Source organism: Neophocaena asiaeorientalis, unplaced genomic scaffold (genome assembly GCF_003031525.2).
Source record: "Neophocaena asiaeorientalis asiaeorientalis breed wild unplaced genomic scaffold, Neophocaena_asiaeorientalis_V1.1 scaffold15, whole genome shotgun sequence".
In the NCBI taxonomy this organism is placed as follows: domain Eukaryota; kingdom Metazoa; phylum Chordata; class Mammalia; order Artiodactyla; family Phocoenidae; genus Neophocaena; species Neophocaena asiaeorientalis.
In genome coordinates, this window is record NW_020185328.1 from 7,971,706 (window position 1) to 7,996,839 (window position 25,134).

The 25,134-nt window shown below is 37.9% G+C and overlaps 1 protein-coding gene across 1 annotated transcript in view; it reads right to left on the minus strand.

Annotated features, from left to right (window-relative positions):
• The window catches only part of SLC44A5 (solute carrier family 44 member 5), a 158,474-nt gene that overhangs the window by 72,445 nt on the left and 60,895 nt on the right, over positions 1-25,134 (minus strand). The window contains exon 3 of the mRNA XM_024734564.1: positions 4,384-4,468. Within this exon, the coding sequence (XP_024590332.1) occupies positions 4,384-4,468 (85 nt within the window). The remainder of the gene's footprint in view (positions 1-4,383; positions 4,469-25,134) is intronic.

Here is a 25,134-nt window from a genome sequence, read left to right on the forward strand (position 1 = left end):
TCTCCTTCTGACTTACTTCACTCTGTATGACAGACTCTAGGTCTATCCACCTCATTACAAATAGCTCAATTTCGTTTCTTTTAATGGCTGAGTAATACTCCATTGTATATATGTGCCACAGCTTCATATGCAAATATCTTCTCCCATTCTGAGGGTTGCCTTTTCATTTAGTTTATGGTTTCCTTTGCTGTCCAAAAGTTTTAAGTTTCATTAGGTCCCATTTGTTTATTTTTGCTTTCATTTCCATTTCTCTAGGAGGTGGGTCAAAAAGGATCTTGCTGTGATTTATGTCATAGAGCATTCTGACTATATTTTCCTCTGAGAGTTTGATAGTGTCTGGCCTTACATTTAGGTCTTTAATCCATTTTGAGTTTATTTTTGTGTATGGTGTTAGGGAGTGTTCTAATTTCATTCTTTTACATGTAGCTGTCCAGTTTTCCCAGCACCACTTATTGAAGAGGCTGTCTTTTCTCCAAGGATCTTGCTGTGATTTATGTCATAGAGTGTTCTGCCTATGTTTTCCTCTAAGAGTTTGATAGTTTCTGGCCTTACATTTAGGTCTTTAATCCATTTTGAGTTTATTTTTGTGTATGGTGTTAGGGAGTGTTCTAATTTCATTCTTTTACATGTTGCTGTCCAGTTTTCCCAGCACCACTTACTGGAGAGGCTGTCCTTCCTCCACTGTATATTCCTGCCTCCTTTATCAAAGATAAGGTGACCATATGTGCCTGGGTTTATCTCTGGGCTTTCTATCCTGTTCCATTGATTTACCTTTCTGTTTTTTTTGCCAGTATCATACTGTCTTGATTACTATAGCTTTGTAGTATAGTCTGAAGTCAGGGAGCCTACTTGCTCCAGCTCCGTTTTTCATTCTCAAGATTGCTTTGGCTATTCGGGGTCTTTTGTGTTTCCATACAAATTGTGAAATTTTTTGTTCTAGTTCTGTGAAAAATGCCAGTGGTAGTTTGATAGGGATTGCATTGAATCTGTAGATTGCTTTGGGTTGTAGAGTCATTTTCACAATGTTGATTCTTCCAATCTAAGAACATGGTATATCTCTCCATCTATTTGTATTATCTTTAATTTCTTTCATCAGTGTCTTACAATTTTCTGCATACAGGTCTTTTGTCTCCTTAGGTAGGTTTATTCCTAGATATTTTATTCTTTTTGTTGAAATGGTAAATGGGAGTGTTTTCTTTATTTTACTTTCAGATTTTTCATCATTAGTGTATAGGAATGCCAGAGATTTCTGTGCATTAATTTTGTATCCTGCTACTATACCTAATTCATTGATTAGCTCTAGTAGTTTTCTGGTAGCATCTTTAGGATTCTCTATGTAGAGTATCATGTCATTTGCAAACAGTCACAGCTTTACTTCTTCTTTTCAGATTTGGATTCCTTTTATTTCCTTTTCTTCTCTGATTGCTGTGGCTAAAACTTCCAAAACTATGTTCAATAATAGTGGTGAGACTGGGCAACCTTGTCTTGTTCCTGATCTTAGCGTAATTCATTTAATCAATCTCCTATTGATAGACACTTAGGCTGTTTCCATTTTATTATTACTATTTCATAGTACCTATAAGATTAGGAATGTTTATGCAAATTTCCATCAGATATGTTCTAGGAGAAAAACTGCTGAATCAAAAAGAACATACAAATTTCATAAATACTTGATAAAATATGATAAATATTATCATATTTCACTACCACCAGTAGAAAATAAGATGTCTTTTTTTCCTCTCATTCTGGTCAATCCTGGAAATTTTAATCTTTTTAATTTATTTGACAACTTAATAAGCTAAAGTAATATCTCTATTAATTTGCATTTCTTTTTTAACTGTGGTTGATCAGCACTTTCTGTTATTATTGGCCATTATATCATGTTATTTCCTGTTTATCACTTTTGCCAACTTCTACACTGAATGATCATCTTTTTCTTTTTTGATTTTATAAAAGTAGTTCATATAATAAAGCTACTGACCCACTGTCAGGTATACATGTTGAAAAACTTTCTTTTTCCTGAATTTCCACTTATCTTTTAACTTTGTATACCACTTTGTGGGTTAAAGTGGGATTACTCTGTGTCATACTTTAAAATTTCTGTTACATTTTCTGGCTTTGGGGTCATGTTTAGAAAAAACTTCTTTACCCCATTATTCTATTAACATGCCCCTGCATTTTCTTCTGTTACTTCTTGGTTGTATATTTTATATACAATATTTCCATGTTTCAGTATTCATTTTGGTATAATGTATGAGATAAACATCCAATTTTATTTTATATTCATGAATGTCATTTCAGTTAACTCAATACCACTTATTTAATAATATACTCTTTGGCTACTGACTTGGAATCCCATCTTTATCACATTCAAAATTGATATTTGTAATTGTATTTATTTCTTTCTGCTAGTTCTATGATAATTTGACACTGTTTTAAGGGTTGAAATCTGATATTTTCATAAATATTTTCACTTACTACTAAAAACTGTCAGAATCATTTAAAGTAACTTATCTTTTCAAATTAATACACATTTATATAAGAATTAAAACAATTGAGAGGCTTAAAATATATATATTTTGGAATACAATAGGTGGTTTGTAAACAAGTATATAAATTTACCAAATGATAATTGTGGTATCAGAAATCAGAGAGGAAAAAGAGCATATTTTTCAACAAACTATTCTGAGATCAACTGGTGCTGCAATTGGAAAAAAAGAAAGTTTGATTCTTACTTCATTCCATACACAAAAATAAATCCCAAGTGCATTAGAAATTTATAACTTCTAATAAACCATAGACATACTAGAGAAATATAGCTAAATGTTATTTTCAGGAGAAGGAAGGCAATTATAATCATGACACAAAATCCAAAAACTATAAAGAAAATTAACATAATCAATTCTTAAAAATATAAACATACATTTTTAATGGCTCCCTTATATTTTATTAAATACATGGGCCATAATTTACTACCATCCACATATTGTTAGATATCTGTATAGTTTCCAGTATACTGTTATTGTAAATAATACTTTAAAGAACATATCTGTTACACTAGGATTGTCTTTGAATGATCTTTATGTACTGAAATTGTGGTATCCCATTTTTGTTGGAAATAAGTGGGTCATTGGCTTAGGTCTGGGAAACGTTTCCCTTTTAAAAATAGCCTGTTTTAAAGAACTAGAGATTTGTGTGATCTTTTTACCACCTGGTGCTTTCTTTGTCCTTCATAGTGTGAAGGTTTTGTTGGCAATGTCTAGGAGCTTTAGAGTTACTGAGGTTAAGATAAGAATTACCATCCTAGATCAGAATTTAGTCTAGTTGTCTCTAATAGGCAATGAGGACCTTTTGTAGATGTCAGCTTACCCGCCATAAACTCAACCTGACATGATTAAGGATTTACCCCCCAACCTCACCAAAATTTCTGGTTTCTCTTGATTGTCCATAATAATTCTACTCCGTGTGTGTTGTTAACCCTTTCCTAAACCTATTTTTAAAATCTGTTTATCTCTTGGAATAATAAGCTCCAAGTTATGGGTGGGCAACATGGGGACACAATAGAAATATTCTGAGACTCCTATTTGCTGTTTTTGGTGGTAGAGAGCGCTGCTGATGCCTTGGTTTCTTACCCTTTCAATACTAACTTTTATAGAAACTGAATTGGTTATGAAGAACCAGGGTATTGAGTAAAAACTTGGGTATTACCAGAAAAAAAATGGACCAGTGAGAAAGGAGAAAAAAATTTCTAAAAATATGAAATCTATGTTTCTGTTTTGTTTTCTCTTTATGATGAAGAAAGAAAACTTGCTTTCATAAATGAAAACTTCTGTTATAATTAACATTAGAAAGGAATTTAATGGAACATTCCCCCTTGTTTGTTTCAGCTACTTAGGGTCATTGTCGGCAGCAGGCTAGTTGTCTTGAAAAGCTGGCCTGCCACTCATTGAAGACTTTCTAGGTGTGCCCCTCACTTTGAAAGGTGGAGTGATTTATCAGTAGACACTGTGGTAAAAACAATTCTAACAACTGCACTGTCTAGCTTTTTAGCAGCTCCTCAGAACTCAGTCTTCCAATAGCCCATTTCATAAGGCATTTTAAAATATGGTTTCTGATAAAATCACTGGTCCAATTCACCCAGTACAATTATATTTTTACTAAGCAGAGTCTTCATGTGTTCTAATAAAATGCTGCAGAACAATGACATCTTGTCTTAAGTCATATAGTATGAAACATCCCACCTGCTTATAAACTGCCTCTGGGGAAAAGGGGAGGGAAGTCCTTTATTATGAACTTCAATCCTCTTATGAGTAGGACGTGAAAGTGATTTCTAGGTTCCAGCTTAGACAGTAAAATCAGACAAAGCAAAGTGGCCATACTCACTCATTGGGGGTGCCCTTTTGGCCACAAAAGTGGCCTTGGCTGTCTGTAGGATAGGCCACTCTTCTGGGGTCACCATTGACCCAGGCTGCAGGAACAAGAAAAGACAAAAAAAATCAGCAACAGCTGGCTGAAGGCAGTCTGATTTGAGAAATTAGAATGCACCATTGCAACACACTAACCTCTCCCCTCAATCACAAAAGATTATTGATTTTCTTAAAAGAGTAATTTCTTAATGAAAAGTAAAATAAAATATGGCTGAATCAGTCAGAAAGCATATTTCTTATTCTCTCAGGATTCATCTGGGTTGTAGCCAAAACATGAGGTAATGCACTTAGAAAATGACATTTATTAAAATGTGAACTAGAGGGCACACTACAAATGCTTGGGTGGCAAGAAGTCACTTTTGCTAGGGCTCAAAACTAAATGACTTCATAGCAGAGCTAATAAATTTGCAGTACCCATTATGATGTAATTCTTTTGGGTTATACATAAGTGAAGACCATTACAAAAAATTCAAAGGAGTGAAACTATAATACCCAATTCAAATTGGCTAGTTCTTTATGATTCCTTATGACACTGTAAAGGCGAACAGTAGCAACTTCAGAAGTAACACATAATAAAAATTCACTGTACACTTTGTCTGATAATCTCAAAGCTGCCTATAAATATCAAGTGTTTTCAAACTTTATGAAATTAAAGATTTCGCTCTATTTTCTCTGAAGATGCTGGGTGGGCTCTACCTCATACAAACTCATAGCCCTTATATACTTATCAGCTAGACTAGAGCAACGTACATTAGCTAAATTGGGCAATACTCCCTAATTCTAACTAAATGTTTCTAATTTCTCTAATTTGATTAATACGTTTCCTAAAAATCTGGGAAATTTATTGGTCACCTAATGCTTGCCTTTGTATATGAAAAACATATCTCTTTGTCCTTTGCTTCTTTTAACATTTCCAGCTATCTCCTTACCCACATGTAATGGATTTGACAGTTCATGTTACAATCCAATCACTCTTATGTACATAGCCTGTGTGACTTGGGAAGATAAAAATAAATCAATTCTGAATGAGAATTTTAATATGGAAAAGACACTTTTCTCAATAATTTTTCTCATCCATCCAAGCCTTTCCTTTTAGTATCTGAGTACCCAGAAAAGTCTCCTTTGTCTAATTCTTTCTTCAATGTCATAGAGGCATTGACAGTTTCATCTTCTAATACCTTCTTACAAAATCTGACTCATTCGGACAGTTCTCTGCTGCCATATGCTCCCATCTTTATTTCCCAGGATAAAGAAAGTGGACTATAAATAAGGCATTTAAATGACATCTAAGTGTTCAATGTATAATGTCTCCAGGCACTATTTTATTAAATTCTTCTTTTATATCTTAGTTTGTCAGATACCTAAGAGTTCTAATTTTACCTGACTCTATACTCTGTAATATGTTTCTTTTAACTTTATCCCTAAATGGTATATTCCTTTTCTATACAATTATTAATTCAAAATGGGCACCTGAAGAAACATTTGGATTGCTAGGTTTGCTACTTAATATTTTTATGACCCTGAACAAGTCACTTAAATACTTTAGTCTTCGCTTTCCAATTTGTTACTAAAAAAATGGGTATAATAATACCCAGCCCCAAAGAATGTTGAGAATATGAAAGAAGATAAAGAAAGTGGAATGCCTAACGTGGTGCTTGGCGTGCAATATGGACTCAGTAATGATAGGTCCTGTCTTATTTGGGTTTCACAGAAACCAAACACTGAGACAAGAACTTTGATACACGTAGTTAATTTGGGAAGTGATTAAGTGGGGGCGAAGAGAGTGAGACAGGGAAGGGAGCAAAGCCAATAAAGTGCATGTTAACGAGTGGGATACTGTTATGGGTGAGGTGACTCCACGCTGCTGGGGACCTTCTGAGGAACCATGGAGAACATCTGCCCATGTTGCCATGTCAGTGGGCATGATAAAACTATCTGCCATAGCTGCAAGCAAACTTGGAAGGACTGAGGGGATATGGGGTGGGGCATCAGCAACACCTGCTGTAGTTTTTTTTCTTTTTTCATCATCAGCCACTCAGCTAAATATCTTACTAAATGACAGCTCTGTGTCCTGTACTAGAAGTCAATACCAGTATAGTTTATGTCAGAGTTCTCAACAAACACATGAAAAGGAGAGAATAAAGTTTGTAGAAGGCTTGGAGAAGAGGTGGGACCTGGAAAAGACTAGAAAATGACTAAGATTTGAGAAGGAATCTGGGAGGTGACAAGGAGTAGGGAAAGAATTATAGATTGAGGAAACAGTATAATAATAAGAGCTTCAATTTACTAATTGCTTACATGTATCAAGTACTATGCTAAATATATTATATCCATTTCTCATTTGAGTCTCACAATAACCCTATGAAGTAGATATGTTCACCTCTGATATTATTTGCAGCTCAGAGTTTTATTTACTTCTCAAGATCACCCAGGTTTTAAGTGGCATAAACAGGGTTTGAACTTAGGAGTGTTGCTCTCTAGGGCTCATGCTTTAAACATTAGACTATAGTCACTATACTGCTGCCTACTAAAGGATAGATTAGGAATGAGCTTGTTAACACTGGAAACAACAAGGATATCAGCTAAATGAGGATGAGCAGTATGTTAGACACATATGGTAGGAAAGGAGATAACACAGGTAATTTTGGAGCCTCTGCCACCTGTAAAGAAGAGCTTTGTACTTGGCAGGAGAAGGAGAGAGTCTGGTTGACAGGGATCTGATGCCCAAGACAAAGGAAAGGAAGATGAACATCTTCCTTTGTCAAGGGAAGAGTTCTCCTTCCTGATTTTGTAGTTTTGAATTATGGCAGGTGGCTGTTTACTAAGCTGCTGCTACACCTCTCCATGTATCCTCTGACACAGAAGTTTTGCTGCATATGCTCTGTGTTTGAGCTGGAACATCAAGTCTGAGCTGAAAGCTTCAAGGGCCAGTTCAACCAAGTCACCTCAGTCAAGGGTATCTAGTTTGCTTTATCTTCTCCATTAAGTCCACATCTCTCCACACCTCCAGTGGAGGAATATGGCAGGGAAAAAAGGAGGAGGAAAAGGAAATATGCAGTAGCAGTCATTCTGTCCATTAGTAAAGTAAGGGGCTTCTCACATTTTACTCCCTTTCTTGGAATTTCCCTATTCATGGAACTTCTAGAACTCTGCTGTCCAATATGGTAGCCACTAACCACATACGTCTACTGTGCACTTAAATGTGGCTTATCTGAAGTGAGACATAATGTAACTGCAAAATACACATCAGGTTTTAAAGAGAGTATGAACAACAACAAAAAAAGAATGTAAATATCTCATTAATACCTTTTAATTTTAAAGAGAGTATGAACAACAACAAAAAAAGAATGTAAATATCTCATTAATACTGTTCATATTGAGTATATTTGAAATGATAATATTTGGTTACAGTTAATTTCATCTTTTTATTTTAACTCCCTTAAATGTAGCTACTAGGAAATTTAACATTACACATTTGACTCACTTATGTTTCTTCTGGCTCGATCTGTTCTAGAATATTTCCCCACAAATGTCAGGACTTCTCATATAAGGTGATTAATTGTGCTGTAGCATCATGGGTTTGTATGTCAGTCCTCCTCAACTCCGTCATACCCAACACATCCTTTTTATAACGAATATTTGACAATGCTGCTTTTATGTAAATCTTGAAGTACTATTTATACATAACTCATCTACCCCCACACACAATTTCTTTTAAAAAAAAAAACAATAGCTGTGATGTAAATGAGAACTAAGAAAATAAGTTCTAATTAAACAGTATGCATATCAATATTGTAAATGCTCGCATGTGACCAAGTTAGAAGACAGAGTAAAATAGGTACTTGCAGCTATAGATAGAATCACTGAATGTAACAGTTATAATTGCAGGAGGATTCAGGTGTACTGTGTAGGAGACTCAAATACTGTAAGTGGTGTTGTCAATGATACAATTTTCGTAAATGAAAAAATTTTAGTAAATTCCAACCAAAAAAGTACAATCTTTCCTCAAGTTCTCTTGGTAGTTATTAAAACCATGCAAAAATAAAAATTTGTAATTTTAAAACAGAAGTTCTAGATTCAAATATTTAAAAGCAAATTGTCACCTACATGAGTGGTACATGGGAAAGTTAGGCAAGAAGCGGGGCAATTCTCGGTTTTGCAGAACTGTCCCAGATATTGCCAGGCATCTATCTTCCCTGGCTTCCACCTACCCACTAAAAAACAGTAGTACCTCCAAAACATGTGACAATCAAAAAGTCAACTCAAAATTTCCAGAAGACCCCCCCCATGCAGTGGTACTGCTCCAGTTGAGAGCCACTGATGTAGATGTTTATTCACAGTCTTAAAAATTTCCAAAATATATAGATTTCACGTGCTCTTTTCCTCCCTGATTTTTTGGGGGATATGCTATCATGGAGCTCTTTCTTATAATTTAATCCCATATACTTTTTATATTCACTAGTTTTATTTTTTGGATTCTACAGATAAGTGATATCATACAGTATTTATCTTTCTCTGTCTGAGTTATTTCACTGAGCTTATTGCCTTCCAAGTACAGCCATGCTGTTGCAAATGGCAAAATTTCATTCTTTTTTATGGCTGAGTAGTATTCCATTGTATGTATATACGCATCTTCTTTATCCATTCATCTGTTGATGGACATTTGTTTCCATATCTTGGCAATTGTAAATAATGCTGCTATGAACACTGCAGTGTATGTATCTTTTTGAATTAGTGTTTTTGTTTCTTTTGGCTATATACCCCAGAGTGGAAATGCTGAGTCATATGGTAGTTCTATTTTTTTTTTTTTTTGCGGTTCGTGGGCCTCTCACTGTTGTGGCCTCTCCCATTGCGGAGCACAGGCTCTGGACGCGCAGGCTCAGTGGCCATGGCGCATGGGCCCAGCTGCTCCGCGGCATGCGGGATCTTCCCAGACCGGGGCACAAACCCGCGTCCCCTGCATCAGCAGGCAGACTCTCAACCACTGTGCCACCAGGGAAGCCCTCTATTTTTTTTTTTAGTACTGCATTTTCTTTTTAATATTAATTTATTTATTTAGGTTGCACCAGGTCTTAGTTGTGGCAGGCAGGCTCCTTAGTTGAGGCTCCAGGGATCCTTAGTTGTGGCTCACCAGCTCCTTAGTTGCATCAATGGACTCCTTAGTTGTGGCCTGTGGGCTCCTTAGTTGTGGCACACAAACTCTTAGTTGTGGCATGCATGTGGGATCTAGTTTCCTGACCAGAGATCAAACCCGGGACCCCTGCATTGGGAGCACAAAGTCTTATCCACTGCGTCACGCTTTTTTTTTTTGTTTGTTTGTTTGAGAAACCTCCATACTGTATTCCACAGTGGTTACACCAATTTACATTCCTACCAACAGTGTACAAGGGTTCCCTTTGCTCCACATCTTTGCCAACATTTGTGATTTGTGTTATTTTTGATGACAGTTATTCTTACAGGTATGAGGTGATATCTAGTTATGGTTTTAATTTGCATTTCTCTGATGATTAGCAACATTGAGCATCTTTTCACGTGCCTGTTGGTCATTTGTATTCTTTGGAAAAATGTCTATGTTAAAATTTGTATGGAAACACAAAATACCCTAAATAGCCAAAACAATCTTGAGAAAGAATCACACTCCCTGACTTCAGACTATACTACAAAGCTATAGTAACAATAGGGTATCAGCACAAAAACAGACTTATAGATCAGTGGAACAGAACAGAGACCCCAGAAATAAGCCCATGAACTTATGGTCAACTTACAACAAAGGAGGCAAGAACATACAATGGAGAAAAGACAGTCTCTTTTTTTTTTTTTTGCTGTACGCAGGCCTCTCACTGTCGTGGCCTCTCCTGTTGCAGAGCACAGGCTCCGGATGCGCAGGCTCAGTGGCCATGGCTCACGGGCCCAGCTGCTCCATGGCATGTGGGATCTTCTCGGACCGGGGCACGAACCCATGTCCCCTGCATCAGCAGGTGGACTCTCAACCACTGCGCCACCAGGGAAGCCCCAAGACAGTCTCTTTAATAAGTGGTGTTGGGAATGCTGGACAGCTACATGTAAAAGAATGAAATTCGAACATTTTCTAATACCATATACAAAAATAAAATCAAAATGAATTAAAGACCTGAATGTATTGGGTTGGCCAAAAGGTTTGTTTACTTTTTCCGTAAGATGGCTCCAGTAGCACTTAGTTGTCTTTCATTGGAAACCATTTTGTTAGATTGCATGTGACAGCTGTCATATCAGCATGCACTTAAAAAAAAGACTTATCAAAATTGGTGAATTTTTGTGTAGCCATTTTAATATTGAAGATAGAAGAAAAAAGCAACATTTTCGGCATATTATGCTTCATTATTTCAAGAAAGGTAGAAACACAACCGAAATGCAAAAAAAAAAGATTTGTGCTGTGTATGGAGAAGGTGCTGTGACTGATGGAACATGTCGAAAGTGGTTTGCAAAGTTTCACGCTGGAGATTTCTCGCTGGACGATGCTCCGTGGTCGGGTAGAGCAGTTGAAGTTGATAGCGATTAAATCGAGACATTAACTGAGAACAATCAACGTTGTACGTGAGATAGCCGACATACTCAAAACATCCAAATCAAGCGTTGAAAATCATTTGCACCAGCTTGGTTATGTTCATTGCTTTGATGTTTGGGTTCCACATAAGTTAAGTGAAAAAAATCTTCTTGACCGTATTTCCGCATGAGATTCTCTATTGAAACATAATGAAATCATTCTGTTTTTAAAACAACTTGTGATGGGCAATGAAGAGTGGATACTGTATAACAATGTGGAATGGAAGAGATCATGGGGCAAGCAAAATAAACCACCAACCACACCAAAGGCCGGTCTTCATCCAAAGAAGGTGAACTTGTGTATATGGTAGGATTGGAAAGGAGTCCTCTATGATGAGCTCCTTCTGGAAAACCAAACGATTAATTCCAACAAGTACTGCTCCCAATTAGACCAACTGAAAGTGGCACTCGATGAAAAGCATCTGGAATTAGTCAACAGAAAATGCATAATCTTCCATCAGGATAAGGCAAGACTGCATGTTTCTTTGATGACCAGGCAAAAACTGGTACAGCTTGGCTGGGAAGTTCTGATTCATCTGCCGTATTCATCAGACATTGCACCTTCGGATTTCCATTTATTTTGGTCTTTACAAAATTCTCTTAATTGGCAAAACTTCATTTCCCTGGAAGACTGTAAAAGGCACCTGGAACAGTTCTTTGCTCAAAAAGATAAAATATTTTGGAAGATGGAATTATGAAGGTGCCTGAAAAATGGCAGAAGGTAGTGAAACAAAAGGGCGAACATGTTGTTCGATAAAGTTCTTGGTGAAAATGAAAAATGTGCCTTTTATTTTTACTTAAAAACTGAAGGCACCTTTTGGCCAACCCAATAAGACTGGGAATCATAAAACTCCTAGAAGAAAACATAGGTTGAACAGCCTTTGACATAAATTGTAGTAATATTTTTTTAGATCCATCTCCTAAGGCAAAAGAAAATAAAAGCAAAAATAAACAAATGGGACCTAATCAGCTTAAAAACTTTTGCACAGCAAAGGTAACCATCAACAAAACGGAAAGACAACCAACTAAATGGGAGAAAATATTTGCAAATGATATGACCAATAAGGGGTTAATAACCAGAATACATAAACAGCTCATACAGCTCAACCTCGAAAAACCAAACGACCTGATTAAAAAATGGACAAAAGACCTGAATAATGCCATTTACTTTTATTCAGCTGATCAGCATGTTTGGCAGCTTTCAAATATGTCCATAAATTATTTGACAATTTTCCTTCAAATAGTGGTGCTTAATTCCCTATCCTTTGAGTGTGGACTAGACTTAGTGACTTGCTTCTAATGAATAGAATGTGACAGAATAATATTTGGTGACTTCCAAGAATAGGTCATAAAAGGCAGTGCAGCTTCCTCTTTGCTCTCTCTCTCTCTATTTTAGATCAGTAGCTCTAGGGGAAGCCATCTGACATGTCATGAGGACGCTCAGACAGTCCTATAGAAAAAGCCCACGATTGTCAGCAGTCAGCAAGAACTGAAGCCTCGTGGTGACATCTGTGCTAGGGAGCCATCTAGAAGGCTGATACCTCACCATAGTCAAGCCTTCAGCGGAGTGTGGCCTTGGCTTACATCTTGACTGCTACTTCATAAAGAACTCAGAGCCAGAGCCACAACCAAGCTATTCCCAATTCTGGACCACAGAAACTGTGAGATAAGAAATGTTTGCTTACTTTATATTGCCAAGTTTGAGAGTAATTTGTTATGCAGCAATAGATAACTAACTACTATCTAGCTTTTAAAAATCTTTTGTATACTTGAAGCAGTTAAATCATCTTTCTCTCCTTCAACCTAAATATTCACAATACTTAAATTTTATTTTCTATTTGATTTCTATTTCTATTTTTATTTTCTCTTGTCATGTTTTGAACTCACAGCTACAATTCCTAGGATTTAAGTATTTTTTGTTGCTTCGCTATATGATTTAATACATGGAGCCTGCAACTTGATTTAAAATATGACTTAGGGCCTACCTAACCAATTACACGTTATCTGATACCAATTTACCTTACTTCTTTAAAAAACAGTTAATATGAAAACTTTATCTTAAAGGGTGGGTCTAGAATATAGTCAAACTCCCATTTAATCATTCATACTGAATTGTCAGTCATCATATTCTTATTAAGTTAAATCATTCATTCATTCATTGGGCCTTACTATTGGCCAGTGCAGAGGGAAGATGGTTTCTGAAGAATGATAATGGATTCGCTTAAGCTTAACCAAGTCATGGCCTTAATTTTAGCTGCTGTTCAAGTTGTAGTCTCTCTGCTGGAACAAATCAAAGCAGCCTCTGCCAGCTTGCATGCAGCAATTGATCTAACGAAAGCTTTCTCCTTTCCCAGTAAGTATAAAACACCAGGAGCATTTGCTTTCACCTGGCAGGGATAGTGCTGCATCCTCACCATCTCCCCTTGAAGTTACTTGACCTCCTAGCTCTTTGTCACAATTTAGTCTGCAAGATTTTTTTTTTTTTTTTTTTTTTTTTTTTGGATCATGGGCCCAGCCGCTCCACAGCATGTGGAATCCTCCCGGACCGGGGCACGAACCCATGCCCCCTGCATCGGCAGGCGGACTCTCAACCACTGCGCCACCAGGGAAGCCCTAGTCTGCAAGATTTTAATATAATATCTTACCTCACAGGATACAACACAGATTCCTTACACTGATGGCATCATGCTGATAAGATCTGGAGAATATTGGATAGCATGTAACCTGGATGTCTTACAAAGACATACGTGTGCTAATGGATAGGAGATAAACCTCATGAAAATACAGAAGTCTTCCAGTAAGATCTGAGGGCCTGGTAGTGATATCTCCTCCAAAGTAAAATATAAGTTGCCGTACCTTGCATTTTCTGTTATTAAAAAAGAGGCACAGCATTTAATGGCTGCCCCAAGAAATAAAGTGCTTTTCAGATAATCCAGGTTACTGTACTAGCAGGTCTGCCACTAGGTCTATATGGCAAATGCCTATTGGAGGTTCTTATGGCTTTGGAGAAAATCCATATCCTTTCAGCAAATAAATGTTCTTCTTTTGAGAAGTACCTCCTGAACGTTGAACGATCACCTAATGACATGAGAAGTCCATCAGTGAACTGAATGTTATCTGATCCATCAAGCCTAAAGCTGGCTGTGCCCAATAGCACTCCCTTATTGAGTAGAAGTGGTGTATTCATACAACGCTTGAGGAGGTCATGAAGGCACAAGAAAGTTTCATAAGAAGATTGCTCACAATAATAGGGTGTTGACTCCTGAGGCGCGGCTTTAACACATACCTATGGCTCATGGAAATGTCCCTGTGATTATTTGACTAGGAAGCAAAAAAATCAAATCAGATTTACAGGTGGAGCATCTGTTGGCACAGATCAGGAGGCATTCTTCTGGTTATCTACTTTGACTGAAAGAAGAGATGAACTGAATCTGAAACGTGTATCTATTCATAGACAGAGGCCAATGATTTGGCCACGTTATCACAAGCTGGAAAAGAAAAAATATTAGACAACCAATGGCAAGGCAGTTTAAGAAATATTAGAAGTACTGACTTCCAAATGGACCCAGAATATGAAAATATTTATGTCTCATGTGGCTGCTTAGTAAAGACCCCTCTGTAGAGACAGCTTTCAATAACCAGATGGAAAAGTAATTGTTCAATGATTTTTGTGAAAAAGTAATCATGACAATAGGGATGAAAATTATGCATGGGTTTTGGATAACATGGACTTTTATTCACAAAGGCTGACCAGGATCCCAACAATGCTTATGTGACAAATCTGTCAGCAGTGGATAACCAACACTGAGCTCAATCACCCAGAATAGCCATCCTTATGGAACAAAACACCCTATGCAAGATCCAGTTAAAGCACCACCTAGGAAGCAAGCCTTTCAGGTTGGGTTGCTGTTTTCTAGAATACAGCAAGATCCTAGCAGGAAATAGATGTTATAGTCACACAAGATAATTGCAGAGAGTTTAATAAAGAAATATTTACAAAGGTATGGGCAGAGTTAAGGAGAAGAATAGTTGGTTCAGAACCCAGAGGCTAGCTACAACAGGGAGTCATTTTTACCTCTAGGCCTGAAGGGGCAAAGGAGGAAGGAGTTCCCTAAATCCAGAGAGAGAAGCCAAATGGAAAGAGCTGACTGACTGGACTTGGGGCCTTAGGTAGAGAGGTGCAGTTAACCTGCAGTGACCTACCAGCAAGAGAATCAGAGGAATAAACTCCATAAAACCATTCTCTTACACTCCAATCTACTGTTGATACCTCCCACAGACCAAACTGGAAGCCAGGGGACAAGAGAGCCTGTGGATGTCATCATAAAAGCCAACTTCTCTAGGGACAGAGCAGGGTGAAGAGTGGGGTAAAGAAGAGATCCAAGGGGTTAAATGAATAGTACCCAGCTCAGGGACTTCCCTGGTGGTCCGGTGGTTCAGACTTCGCCTTGCAATGCAGAGGGTGTGGGTTCGATCCCTGGTCAGGGAGCTAAGATCCCACATGCCTCATGGCCAAAAAAACCCAAAACATAAAGCAGAAGCAATATGGTAACAAATTCAATAAAGATTTTTAAAAAATGGTCCACGTCAAAAAAATCTTTAAAAAAAAAAGAAAGAAAAATACCCAGCCCATGTTCTGAACAAGTGACCAGCCTACTCACGGGGGAAACTTTAGATATATTCAGCAAGACATTCAGGAATTCATTAAAGACAAACAAAAAACTACCAGAGGTACAATGTTTTCAGACTCTTTTGTCAGAATTTACTGCCACATAGGACAGCAAAAGAAAAGAGCAAAATGACACACATTCTAAATTTCAGAGTCTGTAAAATGCAAGGGGTGAGAATAGGAAGTAAAAGATGGGACAAAGAGTATGTTTAAAGCATATTTGTAAATAATACATAGAATTGAAAGAAAATGGAAAAACTACCCAATAACTAAGAAATCAAATTAGGCTTTCCACAACACCTTTGTTTTTTTCTGTATTAGCAGGTCTGACTTTATGCTTGCTACATTAATATGCTTCTTTTTCTAGTTAATCTAAATAGATGTTAGTCTACTACTATTTACAATCTGTTCAAGGTTTTGATTCACATTGAAGTGGCTGGAAATAATGAAGACAAAAATTTATTTATCCTTTCCTTCATTCACTCTCCAGATGTTTTTTGAGTGCCTGCTCTGTGTCAGCACCATGCTAAACTCTGGGTATATAAAGGTCCCTGTTCTCCTAGAGCCTACAGTCTACTGGGGGAAGTAGATCTTAATGAATTAACTGCACAGACGTGAAATTTCAATTCTGACAAGCACTACAAAGAAGCAATATGTAGTACAGAGAGAGGGATTCATAGAGGCAGATGATCAAATGAGGAAAGCCAGGTATGATGTCCCTGAGAGGTATGCGGGAGCTGAGATCTGAAAAATGAAGAGAGGCACAAAGACGCTTCTAGCCGACGGACACCTGGACAAGGCCCCGTGAGGGGGAGGGGCACGATGGGTACTGGGATGAAAAGGAGGTCAGTGGGTGCACACGTGGGCTGGAGCATGGTCCCAGATCTGGATGGAGAAGCAGTATCTTAGGTTATTTTATACAATGAACTACAGGGAGATTGTTTCAGCGTAACAAGATTGTCAGTGCCGGTTGTGCAATCCATAGCAGAGGCTCTGTTCAAGTGGGTCCTTCTCTTCCTATCAAATTTTCCTTGAAAAACTCAAGGTCACCACACATTCAGTATCATTCATCTTGGTGTTTACTTGCTTAATGTGGTTCTATAATTGGCAACCATTGCTTTATGTCAAGGAAGAGCTTTCATTGTTCCTAAAACCTGATGCAATTTATTATATCTGAAAATGCTACATGTAATCTTCATTATTAACATCTACTACTAAATACACTTTTTAGAAAGATCTATGAAATCCTTTGAGGTCTTCCTGGCCAAAAAAGCCCAAAGAATGAGATACTGTCTGACATAATTTTATTTACTCTATAGCACAAGCATTAACTGAAAGAAAAAACCAAATCTACTAATAGGTGTGGATTATCATAAAGAATATGGTCCTCTCTTTAGTGTGTACATAATAGAGGCTAATTTTGCAAACGGTTACTGAATGTAAACAATGACGCTGCAGCAAAGTGAACATGTACTCAGTCTCACAGAGCAAGACTGCAGCTACCAAATTATTCATGATTTTTGCTTGCAAAACAATACGTGCTTTTCACTCACGCCTCTGGTGCCGTTCTCTCTGTTTTAAGTCCAACTCTATGTGGAATTAGACGATGGAGGGAAAGGAGGGAGAGAAAGCATGAGGAGAGAGTATCATGGGGTTCTGATCTGCCCCCTCTCTCAGTATCCTTCATTACTTAAAGACTCCTCATTCGTCTTCTTTATTAAATAAAAGGCAGTATAGCATGGTGATTAAGAGCAGAGGCTCTAGAATAAAACTGCCTGGATTATACTGGTGAATAAAACCAAATGACAAAGTTACACAGTAATCAATACAAATCAGGATCAATCATCTTTTTCCCTTAATTTTCTTGCTATTTTAGAAATAACTATAAAAGACTAAGTGTAGCTGATGCGTGTGTGTGTGTGTGTGTGTGTGTGTGTGTGTGAGAGAGAGAGAGAGAGAGAGAGAGAGAGAGAGACAGAGACAGAGACAGAGACAGAGAGACAGAGAGAGGGACAGGGAGAAGAGAAAGATAAGAAGAGAAATTAATTGTGAAACACTCCTATTTGGGTAATTCATAGCAGATTAGCAAAGACTGATAAGCGATGGGTGAAAACTTTATTCAGGCAAATCTTCTTTTCACTCACATCAAGGAACTCATATCCTGTTACTGAAATAGCAGGAGCAAGTATTATTACCTAGTATTGTCTCTTATTTCCAAACATTTGCAAAGTATGTTCCTGTTGTGCTCTAGGGTTGAGTCAGAAGTTGCAGCCATTACAAAGCCCTCTGTCAAGGAGAAAATGTGATTAGACCAACTGCTTGCACTGACACTTAAAAATTAACTGCAAATCTGTTTGGGGCAGCTAAGGCATTCCCTAAACACTTGCTGGTTAGGAATGTCGGCTTTCAAATCGTTATTTTGTATCCCTTAAAGATACATTTTAACTGTTTTAATATGTGAGGAACAGGCCTGCCAAATTGTGCTTATGGCTTTTTAACACAAGCAATTTACAAATGCAATGAAGCAGATAATAGGACACATGATACAGAATTTGAAAATCTGTGTTGATGACACTGCTGCTGTAGAAACATTTTTGGAGCAGCCCTGTGTCCGGTTGCCTGGATAAGAAAAACGTTGTTTCTTATTTCACAGGGGGCCTCTTCCACCCAATGGTGAGTTTAGGGTCGTGTCCTTGAGCACAAATCAATCTCTCTCATGCTAACAATATTCTACTTGAAATCCTCTAGAATTCGTGCATTCAGCAAAATACAACAAACAGTAAAAATCTCACTCAGCATTAAAAAAAATCTGTTCCAGTAACAGTCAAAACTAAGAGTTTTCCTTTTAAAATGAAGGCTTCCATAGTAACGTATAAGTATGTAGTTTTATTTGTAAACATTTATATATTCGTCAAGAATACAAAAGGACATTTAATACTGGTTCTGGTTATTTATAAATACAATAAATTTTTCATTAAGAAAAGTTTACGAGAAAAATTTTTAAAATAATGGAACTGGAGTTGTTTAAATTTCTTACCTTTTTATTGAAAAAAATTTTTTTTTGCTAAAACAATGTCTCCAAGCTGTGGCCAGATAGGCTCATTTTAGTTCTGACGTAGACTAAAGGCACAGTGTGACTTCCTGTCACATTCACTCTCCATCACCAGTGTCCACTTACAATGAATAGTAGGATCATACCTTTAAGCTCAATACCAAGGGATGCCTGGTGAGGCATAACAATTTTAAAAACTATATTTGTTTATTAGTAAGAGAGACTGTCCACTGCTTCTCTGTACAGACAGTATCAAAAAGTCATCTTGGAATTATCTTTGTTCTTCAAAAAGTCACTTGAGGGACCTCTCAGTTATGAAAATATGGTTCTCTCCCTTTCTAATATCCCTTGGGATGGGAAGACTAATTAGCTTTAAGAGAAGGAAGGGACGAGAACTAAATGTTTCTCCTTGAGATTTTAATTTAGGACAGAACAGACTGACCCTGAACTAGGTCTATAGGCCAAAAGGAATACAAATACCTTGAAGGCAGAGACTGGACTGTTGTCCTAGGCTTAAAAGAAGGGTCTAAGAGTAGGGGCTGCATTCTGATACTAGCCATTCTTTGAGGAGAAATGGCTGAGCATGGTATAAAGGCTTAAAAAGCTATAGTCTTGGATCCCAGTGTAGGAAACCACTACAAGGGTGGAAGGATCCAGACAAGCAAGTCACTAAGAAATGATACCAAATGGCACCAACCAAAACATCAGAGCTCCAGTAGACTACAAGGTCTTGCTCTCCAATGAGAAACTGGAAATAAGACTGCCCCCTCCCTTGACATTTCAGGGCAGTCCAGGTCAGGGTAAAGAATGATATGCTAGATGAGTATCATTCTTGCTATGAACACAATGAATGGAAAAGTAGATGTGTGACTGTATTGCTACCCCCAGACAATGAACATGTACTTTAATACCAGAAATGATGTGGTCAAGCTGGACTACATCTGATTATTAATTCAGCTATTTTGTTTATTCTCCACCTCACTCCATGAAGGATTTAAGACTGAATTATGTAAACCTCCTCCTTTCTGTACTTGGTACTTTCAGTTCCGCTGTTTCCAGTCGACCCATGATGGCCCTCCTTTAATCCTTTGCACTGATCTATAAATTACTTGCACATCAAGGCCCTTTACTGATATGTTTTGCCTTGGTTCATTCTCTATTAGAGAAGCAATCCCTAACCTCACTAAATTCTAGAAACAGGGATGCAGACCCCACCTCTTGATGAAAGGAATGGCAAAGAGTTTGCAGCCATGTGTTAAAACTACTATAGTTCAGCCTGTGGCTGCAAACTTTTTACATTCCCTCCACAATCAAATATGCTTTTACTCTCCCAGGATCCCCAGAAGCCTCATCCAATTAAGGCATCAGGCTCAAGCTAAAGGTTTGAATCTCATCACCTAAGTCAGGTCCAGGGGTTGATGAAGCTCTTCAGGGCTGGTTCCTCTTGTAAGGATGGTGTCTTTAGCTAGATCATTGAATTCATTAGGTATATTTCCTAATTACCATTGGCAACAGTGTTGCCAAACCTTCACCACCGCATAACAAAATGTCCTTCCCTCCTGCTTCCAATTACATTTCCTCCCTTTCCTTCAAACTCTGGCCAACAACCCCTTCAAAATCCACCTGGCTTCTGAACACCACCTGGTCTCCAAAACCAATGCCCATATTTTAGGTTTTGTTAAGCTAGCATCCCACTTCCGGATATCAAGTTTTGTCCTGCTTATCTATTATTGCACCCCCAAACCCACTGGCTTAATACAACCATTTTATTTTGCTCATGACTTTGGGTGTTAGGAATTTGGGGAAGGCTTAACTGAGCCCCTTGGGGCTCTCTCAAGCAGCCAGATGTTGAATGGGGCTTCAATCATCTGAAAACCCTCAGGGCTGACAGTAAACACTATCTATCCCTAGGAGCTCAGCCCAGCCTATTGACTAGGACCCCTATACGGGGCTTCTCCATGTTGCTTGGGTTTCTCACAGGATAGTGACAGAGTTCTAGGCTTGTTTGCATAAATTTACTTTCTTGTTAACTTCCTATCTTCTCAATTAACAGGAATAATTAGGAGGAAGATTAATAAACAAAACCAAAAACAAACTTCAGACCCTAACTGTAAGTGCTTCCTGTGTAAATACAACAATGAAATAACTAACTCTCTCAATTGGAAATCCATTTGAAAAAAAAAAGAAAGAAAAAATTATTGAATGTTAAAATTGCGCTATTGTATACATAATGTTAGCACAAGGACAGCAAGAACAATTTGCATAATAAATATTCCTATTCTTTTTTTCTAGTTAGCACAATTGAATAGCACCCATCAGTGAAGTAGCACAAAAGAGGGCTATTACCATAAATGTTTGACCTTTCAAGGAGATTTGATACCGTCAACCCAGACTCCACTTCACCCACTTGAACGGAGGTTCTGCCTTTCATCAGTTGAATGTCAAGTGCCTTTGTTGCATCCAAGTGTTACCCTAGCTGGCCATATTCTACATAAAGGGCAAAGAACAGTTTTTTTCTTGGAAGAATTTGTAAGAAACATGGCTCTTTCATGGGAGCACTTCTTATGAAAAGAACATGGATGAAAGTAACCCTAAGAAGGTCCTGATCTAACAAAATGGCAAAAGATGCAAAACTACTTACAACACATCAGTAAAACTGACTTAGCTTCATCTTTCCTCAGGTGAAGGTACACATTCTTTCATTTAAAAAAATTCTTAACACTCCTACTAACCTCTGCCAAGCGTTTTCCTTCATTCTTCTTTTAGTCCAGCATTGTAAGAGTTAAGTTTATCTTAGAAACAGGCAAGTATGGCTATTTGTAGTTCAGGGATGAGAAATATACATATATTAAATTTTGTGAGTCGCTCATTTTAATCAGTGGCATAAGGATTAATTTAGAGGAAACACTAAATTAATCCAATATTACACACAGTTTTTCATTGAGGAATCTTTATCTTCCAATTTCCTTATGTGAATTAAGGCATTTACAAACTGAATCTGGAGATCGTGAACAAAAAGGGAAATTTCTCATCTTGCTCCAGAGGGAATGACAGTACACACTCCCATTCCTTCTACCGTGCTGACAAGGGAGAGAGTTGTAGTGGCTTTCCCAGCTCTAGATAAGGACAGAAGGCATTTCTCTATGGATTACAAGAGACTGGCTCTGAGATACAGAGGAGAGACTTACTCAATTATGCCATAACGCCTCCTAAGGGAAAGATTTTGGTCACAATAAGAGATCCTTATGAAGTCCCTCTGTGCATTCAAACTTTAATAACCAAAATTATGGGTTGCTATAGGAACAAAATAGTAAATTACATTTAAAAGCAATTTATTAAAATTCAGAACAGCTAGATTATACAATGGTAGCAAATGAAGTACTGCCTCTTACTCTTATGTAGCATTATTGGCGCAGTTGGATATTATTTCATTTACTCCTCATAACAGCCCTGCAAAGTAGGTAGTGTTTCCATATTTTTACAGGTGAGAAAACTACTGAGATTTAGAAAGTAGCTCAAGTCCACCAAGTAATATGGGGAAACCCTAGATCTGCTTGACTCCAAATCTTTTTTTCTCTCATGCAACATATTTCCACTCGATGACAAAAAGTAAAAACAAAACAATTACAGAGACAGACGTGTGTCCCAAAGTTGGAGAAGCTAAAATTCTATTCGTTGTATAAGAAAATTCACTGTATTGTAATATTCAATTTATATATTTATGTATTGTGCTACTAATGCATTAATGTTTAGAAGTTCAAATACACTGAAGAAATAAAAAAGGAATCTTCTGAAGACCTAAGAGCACATTATTTGGTTTTGTGGTTTATACTCCTTTATTCTTCTCTCCTTCCCTATCTTCCTGCCTTACTTTTTTGAATTCCCCATTTATGTGTAGTTTTCACCTGGTATTACTCAGATGATATTTTGGAAATTACTTTCAATTGCTGTTCTCAAAGTATTTCTCTTTACTGGAAGATAAAACCGAAGACCAGAGAAAAGTATTTTCCATTGTTCTCTAGGTAGGCACTGCCTTCTTTCTGCTGATACAATCTATCCACATTAACTCTAGGCATTAATTATTGTTACTAGAAGCTATTATCTGACTTTTACACTCCCTCCCACCAATAATAATAAAGTTTCCTAAGTCAGCGTCTAAGGGATAGGACTTAAGTCTCTGGGGATAATGTAATACATTCATATGCAATGGTGAAATCTTTCTACAGAAAATATTCACACCAGTTCCTTTGGTAGTTTTTTCTTAAATTGAAGTAGAGCTGATTTACAAATCTCTATTTTATTTATTTCCTCTCTGTTCTTTAATATTTCCTTCCTTCTGCTGACTTTGGGTTTTGTTTGTTCTTCTTTTTCTAATTCCTTTAGGTGGCAGTTTAGGCTGTTTATTTGAGATTTTTCTTATTTCTTAAGGAACACCTGTAACTGTTTATTATAGCTATAGTTGCTTTAGAATTTTCTGTCTTTTAGTCTTTAAGTGGTTGATCATCAGCCCTTATTATATATTTGCATTTCCTAGTGAGATTTTCCCTTTTAGATTCTTACTTCTTTTCCACTTAGATAAGACCCTTTAACATTTCCTCTATTCAAAATGATAATCTTGCTGGGTAGGGTATTGTAGGTTGCAGGGTTTTCCCTTCAGCACTTTGAATATATCATGCCACTCTCTTCTGGCCTGAAAACTTTCTGCAGAGAAATCAGCTGATAGCCTTACAGGGATTCCCTTGTATATGACTCCTTGTTTTCTCTTGCTGCCTTTAGAATTCTCTTTAGCTTTGACTTTTGCCATTTTAATTATGTATGTCTTGCTGTGGGTATTTTTTGGGTTCATCATGTTTGGGACTGTCTGTGCTTCCTGTACCTGGATGTCTATTTCCTTCTTCAGGTTTGGGAAGTTTTCAACCATAATTTCATCAAATACATTTTCAATCCCCTTCTCTCTTCTTCTGGGACTCCTATAATGTGAAGGTTCATATGCTTAATGCTATCTCAGAGATCTCTTAAACTGTTTCAAGTTTTTATTTATTTATTTATTTTGCTGTTCTGATTCAGTGATTCCCGTTATTCTATCTTTCACATCACATATACATTCTTCTGGATCACTCAGTCTGCTCTTCATTCCTTCTAGTGTGTTTATTTCAGCTATTGAATTCTTCATTTCTGATTGGGTCTTTTTTGTATTTTATAGTTCCTTGTTAAAATTTTTACTGTATACATCTACTTTTTTTCCTAATTCAGTAAACATTTTAATTACTAATGCTTTGAATTCTTTATCTGGTAAATTGTTTATTTCTATTTCATTATTTTTTCAGAGTATTTCTTTTGCTCTTTTAATTGACAGTAGTTCCTCTGCTTTTTCATTTTGCTTAACTTTCTCTGCCTCTATGAATTTAGGTGAAACAGTTACCTATTGTTGCTTGAAGGGTTGTTCTTACGCGGGGCCATTCCTGTACAGGTGCGGTGTGTCCACTGCCTTTGGTGGGAGAACTGGATTTGATATAGATCCAAGTCACATCTTTCCTCAGGGTTTGCTGGCAGCTATCACCTTGGTAGGGGGTGGGGCTAGAGATGGAGAGGCTAGAGCTGGAGCCCAGTGTGAGGCAGGGATTCCTTTCTGCTCAGTGGCTGTCACTGCCCTATCAGGGGTAGGGTCTGAGCCCAAGTTGCTGGAGCAGAAGCCCTGAGGGTCGGGCTCAAGCTGGCTCTGTTCCCCTTAAGTGTGTGTTTTCCCCTTTCTCTGAACTGGCACTTTTGCCCCAGAGTGGGGGACTGCTGAAGCAAGTGGGGCATGTGAGGGCTCTCTGCTCCTGTTGTCTGCAGACAGAGGTCCAAGCTGTCTCTAATGCACTGCCTGTGCAGGCACGCACAACCGTGCACAACTGTTTTCCTTGTTCCGCTCAGACGCAGACTCAGGTGCAAGTCCCCTTTGCTCCTCACAGCAGGTCACTGTCCTCAGCCTCCACCACCCCCGCCCTGTTGTTGAGCCATATCACTGGGCAGGTGAGGCCTATGTGGATACTTGGCCTGTGATCAGGGGGTAAGCTGTGGTGGAGCAGCTGCTGTCAGAGGTCGGAGCTACTTCAGATGCACTGCTTGAGTAAGCTCAACAGTGGCTGCCACCATCCCACCCAGGCCATGCCCAGGGACTAGCTCATCTCTGCATCCCACGGTCGAGTCTTCTCCCCAGTCATGGCTGCCCCAGATCCAGTGCTGCTCTGTGACATGGAATGAGCAGAATCAGAGCCTTTGCTTGGCTTGGGTGTGTGCCAAGGCAGTTATGGGAAACTCAGCAGCCACTAGAGCAGACCACTCACCATCCTGCCTCAGGGCAAGACAGCACATGAGTGTTCCTCACAACTGGAGTCCACGCTTCCCACAGCCCCCTGTTA